The sequence below is a fragment of the Cebus imitator genome, unplaced genomic scaffold, assembly GCF_001604975.1.
Source record: "Cebus imitator isolate Cc_AM_T3 unplaced genomic scaffold, Cebus_imitator-1.0 Scaffold261, whole genome shotgun sequence".
NCBI classification, from domain to species: Eukaryota; Metazoa; Chordata; class Mammalia; order Primates; family Cebidae; genus Cebus; species Cebus imitator.
Window position 1 is genome coordinate 2364212 of NW_016107576.1, and position 18274 is coordinate 2382485.

Genomic DNA, 18274 nt, shown 5'->3' on the forward strand with positions numbered 1-18274 from the left:
AAAGGAAGACATGGGAAAGTTTATCAAATTGATTTTGATCCATTTGATAGAGACTTATCAAATAGATTTTACTAAAATGCTGAGAGTGATTTTGACAATAAAGTCCAGGCTGAAGTGGTCTCAGAGCAAGATGAAAAACTTATCAGGGACTAGAATAAAGGTGACTCTTGCTCTGCTTTAGCTAAGAGAATGTCAGCATTTTGCCCCTGCCCTAGAGATCTGTGGAACTTTAAACTTGAGAGAGATAATTTAGGATATCTGGCAGAAGAAATTTCTAAGTAGCAAAGCATTCAAGATATGACATGGATGCTCTTAAAAGCATTCAGTTTTATACATTCACAAAGAGATGGTTTGGAATTGAAACTTATGTTTAAAAGGGAAGCAAAGCATAAAAAAGGTTGGAAAATTTGCAGTCTGAGAATACAATAGAAAAGAAAAACCAATTTTCTGAGGAGAAATTCAAGTCACCTGTAGAAATTTGCGTAAGTAATGAGAAGCTGAATGTTAATCCCCGAGACAATGGGCAAAATGTCTCCAGGGAATGTCAGAGGTCTTCACAACAGCCCCTCCCATCACAGGCCCAGAGGGCTGAGAGGGAAAATGGTTTTGGGGCCAGGCCCAGGGCCTTGCTGCTTTGTGCAGTCACCGAACTTGGTGCTCTGTATCTTAGCTGTGGCTAAAAGGGGCCAACACAGAGCTCAGGCTGGTGCTTCAGAGGGTGCAAGCCTTAAGCCTTGGCAACTTACATGTGGTGTTGAGCCTGCAGGTGCACAGAAGTCAAAATTGAGGTTTGAAAACTTCCACCTAGATGTCACAGGATGTATGGAAATGCCTGGATGTCTAGGAAGAAGTTTGCTGCAGGGGTGATGCCCTAAGGAAGATCTCTGCTAGGACAGTGTAGAACGGAAATGTGGGGTCAGCGTGCCCACACAGAGTCCCCACTGGGGAACTTTCTAGTGGAGCTGTGAGAAGAGGGCCACCATCTTCCAGGCCCCAGAATGGTAGATCCACCAACAGCTTGTACCATTCACCTGGAAAAACCACAGGCACTCAATGCCAGCCTGTGAAGGCAATGGGGAGGGGGTCTGTACCCTTTAAAGCCACAGGGTGGTGCTGCTCAAGGCTGTGGGAACCGACCTCTTGCATCAGTGTGTCCTAGATGTGAGACACGGAGTCAAACTGAGATCATTTCTTTAAATTTTAATGACTGCTCTACTGGATTTTGGACTTTGATGAGGTCTGTAGCCCCTTTGTTTTGGCCAATTTATCATATTTGGAATGGGAGTATTTACCCAATGCCTGTACCCCCATTATATCTAGGAAGTAATTAACTTGCTTTCAGTTAAGATAAATAAGAAACAAGCAGAAAAGTAGAGGTAGAGTGTTTCAGGTAGACAAACGTGCAAAGGCCTTGCAGTGAAGATGCTGTGTGCCATCCGAAAATAAACAGCTTTGCTATTATACAAATAGTATGTCATGAACCAAACCAGACGAGACATCTTGGGCCATATTTTAAAATTTTGGTCTTAATCTAAAGAGTAATAACAGAAGCTTTTTAGCTCATCAACTCCATGCTAACAGATTAAATAAAAACTGCATTAAGGGCGTCTTTGGAATCTAACTTCTTTTGCCTACTTCCTTTCTCTACACATTGACTAATACTTACACATTTAACCCCATTCTAAGTTCTCAGAAGAAAAGAAAAACAAAACAGTCAATAGTGTTCCACCATCCCACAGAGTTTCCCAGAAAAGACTAAAGAAATCTCATAAGGTCGATAATATACATTTTACGGTAGTATAAGTTTTAAGGAAGTGGTACAGCCCAACAGAATTCTGTAGTCTGGATTTGGATCACCTGGCTTCAAATCTGGGCTCAAACACTTAGAAGCTAAGTAGTCTTGGGCTGTTCTGAGAATGGAATGACTTAACAATTGTGGCTAGTCCACTGAAAACAGTAAATAAATGCGAGGCACCCTCAGAAATTTTATTATTGCTACTACTCAAATCTTACCATGATATTAGAGAAAAGTTTAAATGTTTCAGACTCACACAGGTTCTTTAACTCTAAATCCCATACTCATGTTATCCTAAGCTGGTAAGTTAAAGCTCTTGCTGACTCAAATTTTACCACAGTTCCAATAACTGAGCTCCTGACTTATTTATTTTTTATTTATTTGATTTTTTTAGAGAGATGGGGTCTTGTTTCATCACCCAGGCTGGAGTGCAGGGGCATGATCATAACTTACTGCTGCCTCTAACTCCTGAGCTCAAGGGATCCTCTTGCCTCAGCTTCCTAAGTAGCTGAGACTACAGGTGTGCTCTACCTCACTCAGCTAATTAAAAAAAAAATTCGGCTTTATTTTTTAAAAACTTTTTTTATTTAAGTTAGGAGAATTCTTTCCCATGGAAAGAGCTAGCACAATCACATATTTGAAAGAAGAAACAATAGGTACTGAACCCGAGGGAAAGGGCCAAGGCAGAGTGTGCCAGCATCAGCTTGGAGAATCTACAGTTCCACTTCCTATCCAAGGTGAGTTTCCCAAATAATATATAAACAAGCTGCACATTATACCTTTAGCCATCACCTGCCCTTTCAAATATTTGGTTTACCTGAAAAGACAAAGAGGAAACGCCAACACAAAAACAAAAGGAAACAACAACAAAACACAACCCTCTCAAGAACAAAAGAATAAAAAACCCCAAATCTTTTTTACTACACAGGTATAAGGTCAAAAGCTTAGAGTAGTGTCCCCTTTAAGCCATGTGAGAAAAACATCCACAGAGAGCCTCAGCAAGAATTTCTACTCTGAGGATTTGTAATATGCTGAAGACATGGCCCTGGGGGTGCTGCTTCCATCTTGGAGGCCACCAACTGGGATGGAGAATCAGTGAACAGCAGGTCTCATGCACCTGGAAGATCACCAGCCAAATGTGCACTGGTGGCCTGGTGGACCATGGCTGGGTGACTGTCTGTCCCCAACACTGAGCGACTCCTATCTCAGATGACCTACTTCTTAGGTCCATCTCATTTTTCACAAAAGAGCTGGAAGTCCACATTTCTCATTCATCACAGAACATGACATAGCACACACACACTGGTATCCTTGGTCATCAAAGGCCATTTCCAACAGACCCTCAAACCCAGGCTTGCTCTGCAAGAAGTGAAAAGGGACAAATGTAGATCTGAGGGGCAGTCTGCAGTCACTTCACAGAAGGGAACCAAATGGCAGGGAAGGGGCTTCACCAGAGCTGCCATGCTACCACAATGGGCCAGGCTCACTTTTCTTTTTTTTTTTTTCTTTTTTCTTTCTTTTGTAGAGTTAGGATCTTATCATCTTGCCCAGGCTGGTCTCAAACTCCTAAACTCAAGTAATCCTCCTGCCTTGGCCTCTTAAAATGCTTGGATTACATGCATGAGCCACCATGCCCAGCTGTGATTTCTTTGACCAGGCTGTCACCTTGTGCTTTGGGACAACTAAAGGTAAGGGAAAGAGGACTGAAAGAAAGGATATCAGTATACTGAACAGACATTTGCACTTCCATGTTTTTTGCAGCACTATTTACAATAACACAGAAGCAACCTAAGGGTCCATCAACAGATGAATGAATAAAGAAAATGTGGTACATATACACCGTAGAATATTATTCAAGTATAAAAAAGAATGAGATTCTGTCACTTGCAACGACATTGAATGGAACTGGAGGTCATTATGTTAAGTGAAATAAGCCAAGCACAGAAAGGTAACTAACACATGACCTCACTAATATGCGGGAGCTAAATATATGAGAAGAGTAGGGGTAAGGAATACAAAAGGGATGGTTAATAGGTACAAAAATACAGTTAGAAAGAATAAGATCTAGTATTCCATAGCACAACAGAGTGGCTATTTTTAACAATAGTTGATCAAAGATTTCAAAATCAAAGAGCGAAATTAGAATGTTCCTAACAAAGAATAATAAGTGCTTGAGGCGATACAAGCACCAATTATTCAAATTTGATCATTGTACATTTTTGCTTGTAACAGTATATCACATGTACCTCATAAATAGGTACAACTATTATGTATTAAAAATAAAAATTTTTTAAAAAGGAAAGAAGTGGGTCTTCTATGTCTTATGCTTTCAAGGAAACTTCGTCTTAAGTATCCTTTAGTGCACAGGTACAAATACATACATACATATGGGTCTATAAAAATATATCTTTTTTATCAAAATACAATTAATTTTTTGACTTATACTACTGGTCTAATTATTCATATCTGGTTGAAATACATTCAATCAAGGTTGATAACCAACAATAACAGTAAAACTTCTCATTTTCCCAAGTTTTTAAAACACATCTAAGACATATAAATTGTACAATAAAATATTTTCTTAAGAATGATGATATTTAGTGATACTCACTCTAAGCCCAGGAAACCCCAGAGGACCAATGCCACCTACAAGTCCCTATTGTAAAAGAAATGTGCAATACTTAGTAAATTTGATTCCCACCTACAAAGGGCATTTCTGAAGATAAGGACAAAACTTTCTAGCTAAGAATACATCAAAATGTACCTTCTACTATAGCTAACTTCTAAAACTCCCCTCATCTTATGCATCCTCTTGAGAAGTACAAACTTATGGTGGCAGTTTATGTCCTTCACATGTACCTTCGGCTCCATGCTTTTGGATGCCAGAATTACCACCTAGCTTAAGATTAGAGTTCTCTCTGTCCCCCTAGGTATTTAACCAAGGAGGTAAATCCCATCAATAATCAGCATTGTTACACATAATTAGGCTCTCTATTCAACGAAAAGACAAGTGGTCAGCATGAAGGATTAGAAAAACATTTTCAGACAGTTTAAAACACTACTGACCCTTTTGTAGTACATTATTTAAATTCTCTAATCTTCACTTTTCTCATTAAAACTAATACCAATATTTGTTCTCATTGTAAAAATCACAATAAAAATTGTCATATGTAAAAGCACTATAAAAATGTTTGAGATTTTCAACACTGTTAAAGTATGTATGTAAGTATCATATTTTAATGATCATTATTAATTTTTCCAGCTGATTTGTGATTGGTCTTTTGAACTCATTGTCATTACACTTTACAGTCCTCAAGATAATTCCTGGTTCACTTTATGTCACTGTCACATTATTTATAAGGCACAAGGTACATGAATGGCCTTCGTTTTTGCATTTCAAATTCTGTTTCAAAACAAAGGCAGCAAATATACTATAGAGAATTATAAATCAGTAAATATATCCAATTGACTCTTCCATTTTAAAGATTTTAAAAACTCAAAATGCTCCTGAAGAAGCATTATTATATTACATTTTAAATTAAGAGATTTCAAAAAAAAAACTTTAAATATTCTAGGAGTCTTAACAGACTTTATGAATATGTAACTGACAAAAAATTACGTAAAATGGCTTCACACTAGGTATACGAGTACACAAATGGCATTAAAATAAATGACTAAATAATGTTTACTTTATTATGCTTGAAATGGGAAGCTTCTTAGACTTGTGCAAGAAAAAATGGTAAAACATTCCACTTAAAACATCATTCAAGTTTTTAACAACTTATTTGAAAATTAGTTCTATGCTTACCTGCTATGCTTTATAACAAATGAAATCTTGGCTAAATTCACTGAATCAGCTAATATAGTTTTAATTTGGAAAGAGAAGTAAAAAAAAAAAAAAAAAAAAGCAACCTATTTTAAACTCTTTATGCTAGTGATTTACTTATGTGTAATTATTGGAACTATTCCCAATTTAGGCTACAGAGATTTTGTGCTTGGTTCTAATTCACTTTAAAATCTTATGAAAAGAACATGTGAATGTCATAGATTGGAGAACAGCTATTGGATGATTTTTAAGGGCAAAAAATAAAGCTATTTCTACCTAGTGCCAAAAAATAGCAATCCATCCTCATTCTTTGATGATATACTGTAATTAAACAATTTTAGAATAACTCTTTCTCAATCTGAACATTGAGAGCTGAATAATCCCAAAGTAGAAAAATTTTCTATAAAACACTAAGAAGGTGGATCAATGACAGATTTGAATCCAAAGAGCAATCACTGAGTATACAATTTTTACATAAGGCTTGTTAATACTTTCATGTATAAGAGCCAGCATTGTGATCATATATTTTCAACATTTTTACTTAAGCAGTTACAGCTAACATTGTCAAATTAATTAATTTTAATGATTGACTGTCATGATAAAATTTGAAATATTTTTGGCTTATTTCTCCTGGTGAAAAATCACAAACTGGAATGTGCATAGTGGTGTGGAGGTTGTTTTTCCAATAGTGTTTATTCACTAATACAATAATAGGGACTGTAAGTACAGTGCCATGAAGTATGAATGATGTTAAGACTGCAAGGTTGGACCAACATAATGTACTCACAGGACTGCCATCAAGACCAGCAGGGCCTCTGTCTCCAAAGTCACCTGGAAAGCCCTGTCACAGGGAAAGAGTAAGAATGCCAATATATATAAAGAATTCATTCTTGCTGTGTTTTCTAATAAATAATTTAGTAATAGAAAATGTTTATTTCCTACTTCCTAACCTGTAATACAACAGACATTCTTTTGCATAACACACTTAATTGATTTTAAATACAATGTTTCAAATGAAGTAAACACAGTATTTCTATATTTTATAAAAATTATTTTATATGCCACATAACATATACAGAAAGCTAAATTGGAGAAGTTTGTTCATCATACATAAAGAATCACCAAATGAAAGGAAACATGATGAAGATTTCTGGCCAACCAATCTTCAGTTATCTCTGCTATTACAAATTGTTCCTATACTCACCCCAGAGAATAAACTAGCAAGTAATATTAAGCACTTACCATGTGCTAAAGGCTTTATACACATATATATATACTTCATTTAAACTTCATAACAGATCTATTCAGTAGGTACTAATATTCTCACATTGTCTTTGAGGAAGTATAGCACAGAGAGTGTAAGTCACTTGCTCAAGGTTAGACCACTGAAGATGGGTGGAACTCAGATGTGAATGGAGGCAGACAGATTCTAGAGTGCATGCGTTTTCTACTGTGCTATACTGAATACTTTAAATCATCATTCCAAGACATACATGTAAAACAAAAAGTCCTCTAAGTACACATAAATACTACAAACTTAAAATGAGGTGAAAATTAAAAGCTTCCCTAATGCCTACTGAGAATTCTACATGGTAAAACTATGAAGGATGGTAAAATAACAAACCTTCTCTTTATAAATTTTATTGTAAAATAACTCAGTGATCAGCCATTTTTTACCTTGTATTACTATAATTTTTCTCTAAAGATTTACCATTCCTCAACTTTAAGCTCACTTGAGGCTATTTTATAAAAATGTTTATAAGACTTACTATTATAAACATTTTCATAATATTCATTTACAAAAATTCCTAAGAAAAACAAAAATAAAAGTTTATCATTAAATTCTTATAATCTATTTAGGCAAGTCAGTATTAAATATTATGTTTAATAGACTGCCAAAAATTACTGGTTCCCAGAACAAATATGAGTAGGTTAAACTTAAAATATAGTTTAACAATGAAAAAATATACAATGTTTCTAAAATATAGTTAACTCCTACTAGAAGTAAAGTTTCTCTTATTTTGTAATCAAAGGATAATGTAAAAACCATCTGTGTAGTCAAACATATTGTAGCCATACTCCCTTCAAAGTCAGCTGAAGTTCAAGCAAGCATTTTTACTTTCCTTGTCTTTGGAAGTCAAATTCTGCTGTCAACAAGCTTGGAAATCTGCAATACATTATCCTATTCAGTATGAGCTAACATGGATATTTGAAAGTATTTATGACGCACAGGTAATGGAAAAAGTAGAGGATATATACTACAGTAAGTCTGAAACATAAGAGATGATTTTTTAAAGAGAGATCATAAGTAGGTTTTCCAGAAACCTCAGTGAAATAATAAAGTATAGGGGACACACTGTATGATTCCACTATTGTGTAGTGTCCTAGAATATGCAAATTCACAGGGACATAAAGTAGATTAGTAGTTGCCTGTGGCTGGTGATGTGGGAGAGTAATGGAAACTGATTCCTAATGAGTACAGAATTTGTTTTGGGGGTGAGGAAAGTGTTGTAAAATCAGATACTGTGATGGCTGCACAATTCTGAATATACTAAAAACTGCCAAATTATGCATTTTAAAGGTAAATTTTATGGCATATGAATTATATCTCAATAAAGCTGTTCTTAAAAAACAAAGAATCAGACTGAACAAGAGCGGGACTGCTGAAAACATCTTTGGGAATTCGTTAAGGATTGCTTAAAGAATGTGCTGTTCTCCCCAGTGCTTCCCAGTCCCTTGCATCCAGTGGAAGAAACTCCTCCCTGGCTCACTTTCCCTCAAAATTAGTAATTTATCCCCAATTAGGAGAGGAAAGATGGGAGAGAGAAGAGGGGAAAGAACTGTGATCAGTTCTTCACTTATCACAAAATAGGTACTTTTTATAACCAGCATAAAAACATTGAAATTAATTTCAACTTCTTATTCTTCTGGTAGTTCACAAACATGTGTATTACTTGTTCACCTTGACTTTACCCCTGAAATAATTTAGCAGAATGAGTAATATCTACTTTAAATATTTAATGTATTTTTCATTATTATTATCATTATCATTGTAGAGATGGGGTCTCACTTTGTTTTCCAGGCTGTTCTCAAACTTCCAGCTTCAAGTGATCCTTCTGCCTCAGTCTCCCATAATGCTGGGATTACAGGCATAAGCCACTGTATCCGGCCCTTGTGTATTATTTCTCTTCTCATTTTATTACTTATTAAACATTTCATTTTAATTCTCTATTCTAGATAGAGATAATTTATTATTTTAATCTTTCTTATATGTTGATCATGTATCATCAATTTTTGAAATAATTTCCATAAAACCTAGATGCTTCTTGTTTTGTGAAATATTGTACAGTTAATGCCACACAGGCATTATTTGGCTCTTTATTAGATACATAATATTTTATTTTAAAGAATATCATACCAATGTTTTATATTGTTGAATATTTCATTGCTTATTTATTCAGTTGTTTTTTAATGCTAACAGGTGCATTAATATTTTTTAAGACAGATGAGGTTCTATATATTGTTTTAATCATGAGCCTAAATGTTTGTAGCCACACAGCTTCATTGCCAAAAAATGGTCTTCAAGGGTGGTTGTGAAATATGGAACAGTAGTGACAAAATACATTTTTCCCTTTAATCTTAGAATACAAAAGACAGGCTCTATAATTTCCTTCTCCAGTTGAAAGAATGTTGAAGAATGAAATATTTTGTTATATTTGCCTGCTAGAAAATTATCATCGTTAATTTAAATCAAATTGTGTTTTCCTAAAAATACTCTCACATTGCCAAAGGACATAATGGCCATTTTCCAGGATTATCATGCAACAGAGATAGGAAAGCTCAAGAGATTTTGCTTTTCTTGTTCAGTTTAGTTTGCCAGTTTCATGAATGTGGCCTTCATCTTCTAATGAGCATGCCAGAGAGTTGCATTGTTGCTTCTGTGTTGTATGTAGTTCTCTTTTCCATATTTTGATTATTTTGATCAGTTAAAATATTTTCTGTGATAAAGAGTATGATGTTTCAGGGATTTCAACTCATCTATTCAAGTTGTGAATAATTTTATTGCTTTTTTCCAATGATCAGTGTGGTGGACACTTCAAAGTTAATTTCCAGTGATTCTCATTTCCTGGTGTTCACACTTTTCTATGACATCCTCCCTTTGAGTGTAGCTAGCAGCTATGACTTGCTTCATCTAACAAATAGTACATAGCAAAGGTTATGGGATATCACTGCCATGATTATGTGACACTGTATAAGACTGTCTTAGCAGCCTAGAGTTAGAGACTTCTCTCATAAGTTTGATGAAGTGAGCAGCTGTGTTGGCGAAGTCCACGTGGCAAGAAACTGTAGGTGACCTCTACAAACTGTGGACAGTCTATAGGACTTGAGGGTGGCCCATAGCCAAGAGCCAGCAAAAAGCCAGAGCCTTCCATTCTACAACCTTAAGGTAATGAATTCTTCCTACAACCTGAATGAGTCTACAAATAAACTTTTCCCCAGTAAAGCTTCCAGATGATAATGCAGCCTGTCTGACACTTCAATTGTAAACTTAAGACCAGAACAGAAGACTCAGTTAAGTAACACCTAGATTACTGACCCACGAAAACTGCAAGATAATAAAGGAATGTTGTTTTAAGCTGCTAAATTTGTGGTGTTTGTTATGTATCAATAGAAACAGAAAACTAATTAAATTGGTAACTAAATCTTCTTTAGAGAATATAGAAAGTCTTATTTACAAATTTTACTGTAGGTAATGCTCAATGTAAGTCTACGGTTGTTTCCAGTTTTTAAGAACTTAAGATCATCTCTGAAGATTTCCTACTGCCATCTACTTTCTATTGCAAATTATAATAAATTAAAAAGTATTAACATTTTTGTATTTTTTTAAAAATTTGACTTAGTCTTATTAAATATCTATATTTTAAACTTTATCATTCTAGCATTTCATGTCCATCTGTTGCCAGTGTAAAAAATCTTATCTTGCTTCATGAATTTTGTGTCTATACCTATGTAAAGACAAATTTAATAATAATATTAACTGCTTAATAATGCAAAATGGCATCTGTTGCAAATATCGCACTAATTCTATTACCTCAGGAACAATAAATCATAACAGAAAGAAAAGATAATAAAAGCTTTGAATTACCAGCAAACAATATTTTTATCATACAAGATTCTATTGCATTCATGCTGAGAGAAAAATTGGGTAATTAATCTCTCTTTCCTCTTATTGAAATGCTTCTACTGCCTACTCAAACTCTTACTACAATCGTAAGCAGTTTCTGTTGCCACCATCAGCAATGATACCACTTACAAACCTTCATGGCATTCAGACATGAAGATTCAGGCAAGGGATGTGGAGAAGAATTTCTCTGAGGCCTAAACATCAATAAACTGTGGTACCCAGCCTCAATGATGGACCTCAGTGATCTTTGATTCCTGGTATTCATGCTTTTTTACACTCCAGACCCACCTTGAATTATGGTGGGCTTATGTGACCAAAAGAATATAGAAGTGACAACGTGTGATTTCTGCAGGTAGGTCATAAAGGTACTACAGCTACCACCTTGCTCTCATGGACCACTCACTTTGGGGGAAAAAGCTATGTTCTGAATACACTCAAGCAGCACTGTGGAGAGATCTCCATGGGGAGGAAGTGAGGCCTCCCACCAACAACTAGCACCAACTTGGCCAACAAGTGACCCTCCTTAAAAACAGATCCTCCAACCCCCAGTCAAGCCTTCAGGTGACAGTAGCCCTAACCAAAATCTTAACTATAACCTCATGAATTAGAACCACCCAACTATGCCATTACCAAATTCCTGACCCACAGAAACAATAAAAATAAAATATATATATATATATATATATATATATATAGTTGTTTTAAACCACCAACTTAATTTGTTTCACAGCAATAGATAGCTAACAAACAGTAACAAGAGTAAATGTCTAAGATTATAGAGCATGCGATGCCATTGCTAAGTGCTGCATCCTGAGTGACAGAGGTACTCAAGTATTTTGTAAAAACTCAAGTATTTTAAATATATGATATGCAGGGCCCTCTAAAACTCAGAGCCCAGAGCAAGTTTCTCTGTTGCCTGGGTCTAACAATGGTTATCTAAACATGGTAGTTATTAAACATGGTAGTTATCAAACATGGTAGTTATTAAACACTAAGGCCAAAAGAAGTTTATTAGACTTGATAGGCCTGAGTATGTGATATTAATATTTTAGATCACTCACAGATATTACATTTGGTAGTATATTTAAATATGTTCAAACAGTGGAAAACTTCTTGCTTAGTGTGTCCAGTAAAAGCATTATTTTCTTAGCTCCACAAATAATTTTTTTAAATGTATATAAAATAATTAGGAAAATGAGAGGACCAAGATAACCATAAAATGGTCACAATGACTACACTTACAGAATTTTTAAAAAACAAAAGTAATGCAAAAATCCTTCTGGAGAAGATATTTTGTTCTTTCTAGAGGAAGGTTTAGAAATGACATATTTAATCTGAAGTGGAGATGAAGAAAAATTATCATAGAAGGTTATATACTAAACAGGCATTAATAATAAGTATTCTGTGATGATCTAACCTCCGCATACTTCTTTTCCTCACAGTGAAGACAATTTGATCCATACTCAGGGTAAATGCTATCCTCATAATTGTGACTAATTCTAACCTTCAGTAGAAATGTGAGTAGGTCTGGCCCAATTCATGGAGATTTGGCATCAAGGCAGGCTTAAAGCTAATGTGGGTCTCAGTTCCCAGATCCAAGTTCTGGCCTTGTTCTTAAAGACTGATTAGCAGGTTGTGCCCTTTTTCTTGTGTCCAAAAACAAGTTGTGGTATACAACATCATATTCTATCTCTCAATAATAAGGGTCCCACATTATTCCTGTGATTTGCCCACATAGAGAATATAATCCCTGAGCCCAACCTAGACCTAACTGCCGTATATGCACTCACACTTACGATTTTGATAACCTAGAAGGCTCTCTGAGTTGTCCCTTATGTATAATTACCTACCTAAATTCCCACCCACTGGTGTCACATCTCTATAAAATCAATCATGTTCTGCCTGGACTTCCTCCAAATCATAACACGCAGTTCTTTAAGTGTCCCTCTTGTTAGTGTCTATGCCAACCCTGTGGAGGGGTTAATTCAAAGTCCTGAAAACTTCCATACATCCTGTCATATTATAGTTAGCCAAATATAGTTACTACAGACTATGACCAGTAAAGTAGAATCCAGAAAATACATTTTTCCTGAAGGAGGCAGAATCACTTAAGAAATAACAATTTTTTCAAAATGTTCTAGTCAGGGTTGTACTTTATGATCAAACTAACTGCATTCTTTTCCTGAAACAAAACAACAAAAAAGCACTGTCTCTAAATTCTCCACAAAATGTATGCATCCGAAATGCTACTATGCAATATGTATTTAAGACTGTCTTGAGCTAAAGATAAAAACTAATAACAGATGTCCAACACCAGGATTTTATATTCTAAAATTCTAACTCTAGATTTAGAAGCCAAAATACAGTTTATGTCAAATACACTCCTCTAACAGAAAAACACATGAGAAAAGAGGAGCAGGCACTCCTGTCTATAGTTAGCAAAGTAAACATCTCTGAAGTCTGGGTGCCTTAAGGGTGTTATTTTGCCCATCATTCTTGGCTATGATATTTTTATCTTCATAGGAAGAAAACTAAGTACAGTTTTGCTTTTTGTCAAACTTTAATGTGATTTGATTATTTATAATCGATTTCTAAGGGTCTGAAAAATTCCTTGAAAAGCATCAGTATTTTGAGAACAGTTTTTCGGGTGTTGTTGAAACTAACTGTCATCTCCAACTTCATTTTACTTTTCAATCCTGGTAAGTCAGTTCTGGCATAAAATTTTTACGTCTGTGGAGCCATATAAATTTGCATTGCAAACTTGGTGCAAGACAGAGACTACTGATTACATCAAGCTGAGAGCTCTGTAAATGCTTTTTAAAAAAGGTACTGTACTATAAAATTTCCAGATTGAGCGCTACAAAATAACATTTGGAAACTTTGCACTAAAAAGGAAGCTACTTGGAGTGAGGTATAAGAAATCTGAAGTGAACAAATACATAAATCCTCTCTCCCTGGCTCCCCTTTGTTTTTTTAAATAGGATTCTTTTTTTTCTGTTATGAATCAGTGTATAGGCTTTTAAAGAATCTGGCCCATATCAGATATGTTCCATGAAGATTCTCAGATAAAGACATTAAAGCAGGTAAAACAAAACAGTAGTAGTTCTACGGTGTTTAAACGCTCCTGACCAATAAAGATTGTCTACTACCTTGTTTTTTCCTGAAATCTCTTGAGAATGAACTTGAGTTGAACTCAAATATCCACAGGTAGAGAGCAAAAGGATGAATCAATAATAGCCTCTCGGGCTTCTCTATCTTCAAAGGTTAGTTTCATTGAAGGCAAAGAGAGCCCCAGGATATCCTCTAATATTAATTAACAATAAGGGTTTTGATTCAGTTGTGACATGTAGGGAGTGTGTACTCAAAAGCATGAGTACACAGATATATTGACTAATATTAACTGTGATTACAGGAGGTTTTAAAAAATAATTGTTGTGATTAGTAAGCATTTATGAAATCAAAAATGGCTTAAAATACAAGCAAGAAAAAAGCATTTCAAATACGAACAATATAAGACCGAGGAACAAGTGAATTTGTTAATACAATTATTTAAAAATAATCTTTGGTTCTAAAATATATCAAATTCCTAACAAAAACAGTTCTCCTACTTCAAACTAATGGTCCTGATTGAAAAAAGAAAGTGTCTTATAAATATCAAATCTATAAACACTGAATAAACATTTTATTTTGGGAAGAAAGAATTTTCTGGGAAATAAGATTTAAGTCGAAATAAATGTTAACACAAATGTCATATTTGAACATACAAATAATTGCCTCTTAACCAAAATAATATGCTATTCTAAAATCTGTCAATTTCAATTGCATTCACAAAATATTCATACTAAGAGAAGACAGCACTTATTTATAAGTCCATAATTTCATTAAAAGAAAAACACAGATATCACTAAGCTCATTCACAACAACTTAATTCCATGCTTTGTGTTTACTCAGGGAAATAAGTGATCATTTGGCTAGCAGTATGAGCACATGATTTATAGCAACAGCCTCCAAATGTAAAATTAGTAACATTACTAACTTATTAAACAATTTTAGACAAGGCTTTTACTCCATTTCTGTGACCATATGTATATATAATATGATTACTATTTTTGTAAACTAGTCATACAAAACATGAAGCTTTACTACACAGCTGAGAATCCAGTTCAGTAGTCCAAAGAAACTTATCGCCATCAATATGTAGAAAGACCTGAACTCAGATTTTGAAGTTTTTCGTGGCTATTGCTTTCACTGTACTGTCAGACTGTTTCATATAATACATAAACCAGAAAGTGAAGTAAGTTACTAATTTCTGGCCTTAAATTCAGAGACTTAAAAAATCTAAGTGTAAAATGTCAATAAAGCTTTATAGATTGCTCTAAAAATAACTACTATTGTTCTATAAATTATATGTTGTAACTATTTAAAACTGAATCATATTCCATGCTCATAAGACTGACTATATTGCTCCACCTAAAATTTAAGGAAACCAGCTAATTTAAAACCCAAAAATCAAAACATATCGTGTACCTCATAATTACATACACCTCTAATGTACCCACAAAAATTAAAAATAAAAAATTTTGAAAATATCACTTTAAATAATTAAGCATAGATGATACTTGTGATAAAGTACATCTTCTAATACTATTCTACATGATAGTAAATGAAATAATGTGGTATCTACACAGAAGTACTATAATGAAATATTATTCCAAACTTCTAAATACCTCTCAAACCAGCAGAAAATTAAAAGCCTTTGAATTATGCAAAGCCAAAAGTTTCTCAGATACTGGCACGATCAGATTTCAGCATTTTTAGGTTTCTATCACATTCTTTTAAATGTATAGGTGTCACCCATGTACTTCATACTAGCCTGGAATCTTTTAGTTCTGCCACTGTATTTCACAATAGTACATGTAATTTAATAAATTACCACAAGAACATGACCATATTCATATTCTACATACCTACTATTTTCTACATCAAAGTGAGTGAAAAGATTATCAAAAGATCTTTTCCTTTTACTGTTATTAAAACAGTAACAAATGGCCATGATTCTTATGGAATTTTAACCATCTAAATTGAAATACAAGAATCCTATGATGCATAATATCTTTTGAAGATGATTTTATTTATAATAAAGAGAAATAATAAGGGGGGCATTTATAACATAGGATAATATATTCTGGGACAGTCTCTGGGCTCAGCCTTGCCATAAGTTGACATGTAGCTGTAACTGCATTTCAATCCAAGTATTCACATTTTCCTTATAAATATAGACAAATCGTTTTGTGGTAAAAATGATAAAGAGTATATATAGCATATATAATATATTACAGCACTAGAAAGACTTTTTATAATAGTCAGAAAAAAATGAATATATGTGTTTTTCGAATGTAATTTTTCTAAAGATATAAATCTATTACAAGTGTGTATACTTTAAAAGCAATAAAACTTTGCAAATTTTGTAATAAAAAAGAACAGTGCAATCAAACAAGGGCCCCATAATCATTTCATTCACTATCTTTCCACTGTTTTCTTAAACTTCCTTTTAAAATTCAATAGATTCCTGTTGGATAATTTTCTAATTCCCTCTGGATTACAAAACCAGAAATTATCTATAAAGTTCTCTGGATAATTTTATAATTCATTATAGAGTAGGAAACTAGAAATTACCTAAACGTTGCCAAAACCAAAATCAAGTTAATGTCTACACGAGATCAGCAATATTAGCAAGTGAAATAATAGGTGGTTATCTAAGTGATAATAGGGCTTTGAGACAATACTTAATTTGCCCATCAATGTCTAAAATGGTGACATTTGCAGATTAGCTATTTGTCTTAAGACTCTATTTTATTTGTTTATTTTTATTTTATTTTTATTTTTATTTTTTTGAGACGGAGTTTCACTCTTGTTACCCAGGCTGGAGTGCAATGGCGCGATCTTGGCTCACCGCAACCTCCGCCTCCTGGGTTCAGGCAATTCTCCTGCCTCAACCTCCTCAATAGCTGGGATTACAGGCACACGCCACCATGTCCAGCAAATGTTTTTTGTATTTTTAGTAGAGATGGGGTTTCACCATGTTGACCAGGATGGTCTCGATCTCTTGACCTCGTGATCCACCCGCCTCGGCCTCCCAAAGTGCTGGGATTACAGGCTTGAGCCACCGCGCCCGGCCTTTTTATTTTATTTTATTTTATTTTTTTTGAGACAGAGTCTTACTCTGTAGCCCAGGCTGGAGTACAATGGTGTGATCTCAGCTCACCACAACCTCTGCCTCCTGAGTGCAAGTGATTATCCTGCCTCAGTCTCCTAAGTAGCTGGGATTACAGGCACCCACTACCAAGCCCAGCTAATTTTTATATTTTTAGTAGAGATGGGGTTTCGCCATGTTGACCAGGCTGGTCTCGAACTCCTGACCTCAAGTAATCCACCCGCCTTGACCTCCCAAAATGCTGGCATTACAAGTGTGAGACACTGGCACCCAGCTTTCAGACTCTGTATAGTTAAAATAATTTCTAAAGGGTAAGGTAGCATTTTAAGCATTGGAAGTAATTTACATATTATGGCAAACAATTTTCTTGGTTCTTTTATTAATAGCATACATTGATAGCAGAAGGATGAAAATTTGAAGATACAGAATGAAGAAAATAAGACTAAAGAAAACAAACCACCTATTGTCAATCTTTAGAATTTTAGATTAGAAATTGGAAACCTAATAAATAGAAAGATATTTTCTGTTGAGGTATGTGTATGAGGGCTAAAACGTAAAAAAAAAAAAAAAAAAAAAAAAAAAAAAATTAACATACCAATGTATTCAAGTATAAGAGAATATAGTTAAATGAGATGATGGCATGCAAAATACTTATCACAGTGCTTGAGAACTTAAAAATGGTGATAATAGCAATGGTGATGGCAATTTCTACTGTTACAATCATTGTAAGATTAGCTTTTAAGTTGAATATAAATGCAGGGAAACAAAACGTCTGACTTATTTTGTATTTCTTAACAGTTTGGTAAGTTTCTCTTAATACATTAAAATCTTTAAACTTTAAAATAACTGTATCTTATTTTGGCTAGATGTCATGAAAAAACAAATCATACTTCTTCTAAGCAGTGTCAGTAGAAGACAGAGTAGAAATATCTAAGCAGTAAGGAAAAGGATTCTGGGCTTAGATTCAGAGGAGCTGTGCTCAATTGCTGATTTTACCACTTTTAGCTAATTGATCTGAGCAAGTCTTTTAACATCTCTAATCTTTATTTTCCTCACCTATATTATGGTGACATTAATACTTACTCCGTTTTACCTTCAAGGAATATTGCAAAGTTTGAAGGATAAAATATTTCAAAATGATTTGAATATTCTGGTGAGAGCTGCAGTCCTTTAGCATTATCATTAAGATTTTATTCAAGTACACCAATTTTGAAAAAGCTGTCATGAAAATCTCACTTTTTAATATTCACAGAC

General features: G+C 34.4%; 1 protein-coding gene across 5 annotated transcripts in view; it reads right to left on the minus strand.

Moving 5' to 3' along the window:
- COL24A1 (collagen type XXIV alpha 1 chain) overlaps positions 1-18274 on the minus strand; it is a 376867-nt gene that overhangs the window by 248963 nt on the left and 109630 nt on the right. For 4 of the 5 annotated variants that reach the window (XR_005195651.1, XM_017499851.2, XM_037728290.1 and 1 more), the window contains exons 13-14: positions 6409-6462; positions 4407-4451 (exon numbers count right to left, since the gene is read on the minus strand). Coding sequence is in view for 4 of the 5 variants with exons in the window: in XM_017499851.2 (XP_017355340.1) it covers positions 4407-4451; positions 6409-6462 (99 nt within the window). In the remaining variant the exon portion in view is untranslated. The remainder of the gene's footprint in view (positions 1-4406; positions 4452-6408; positions 6463-18274) is intronic. The other variant, XM_037728289.1, reaches the window with a different exon arrangement.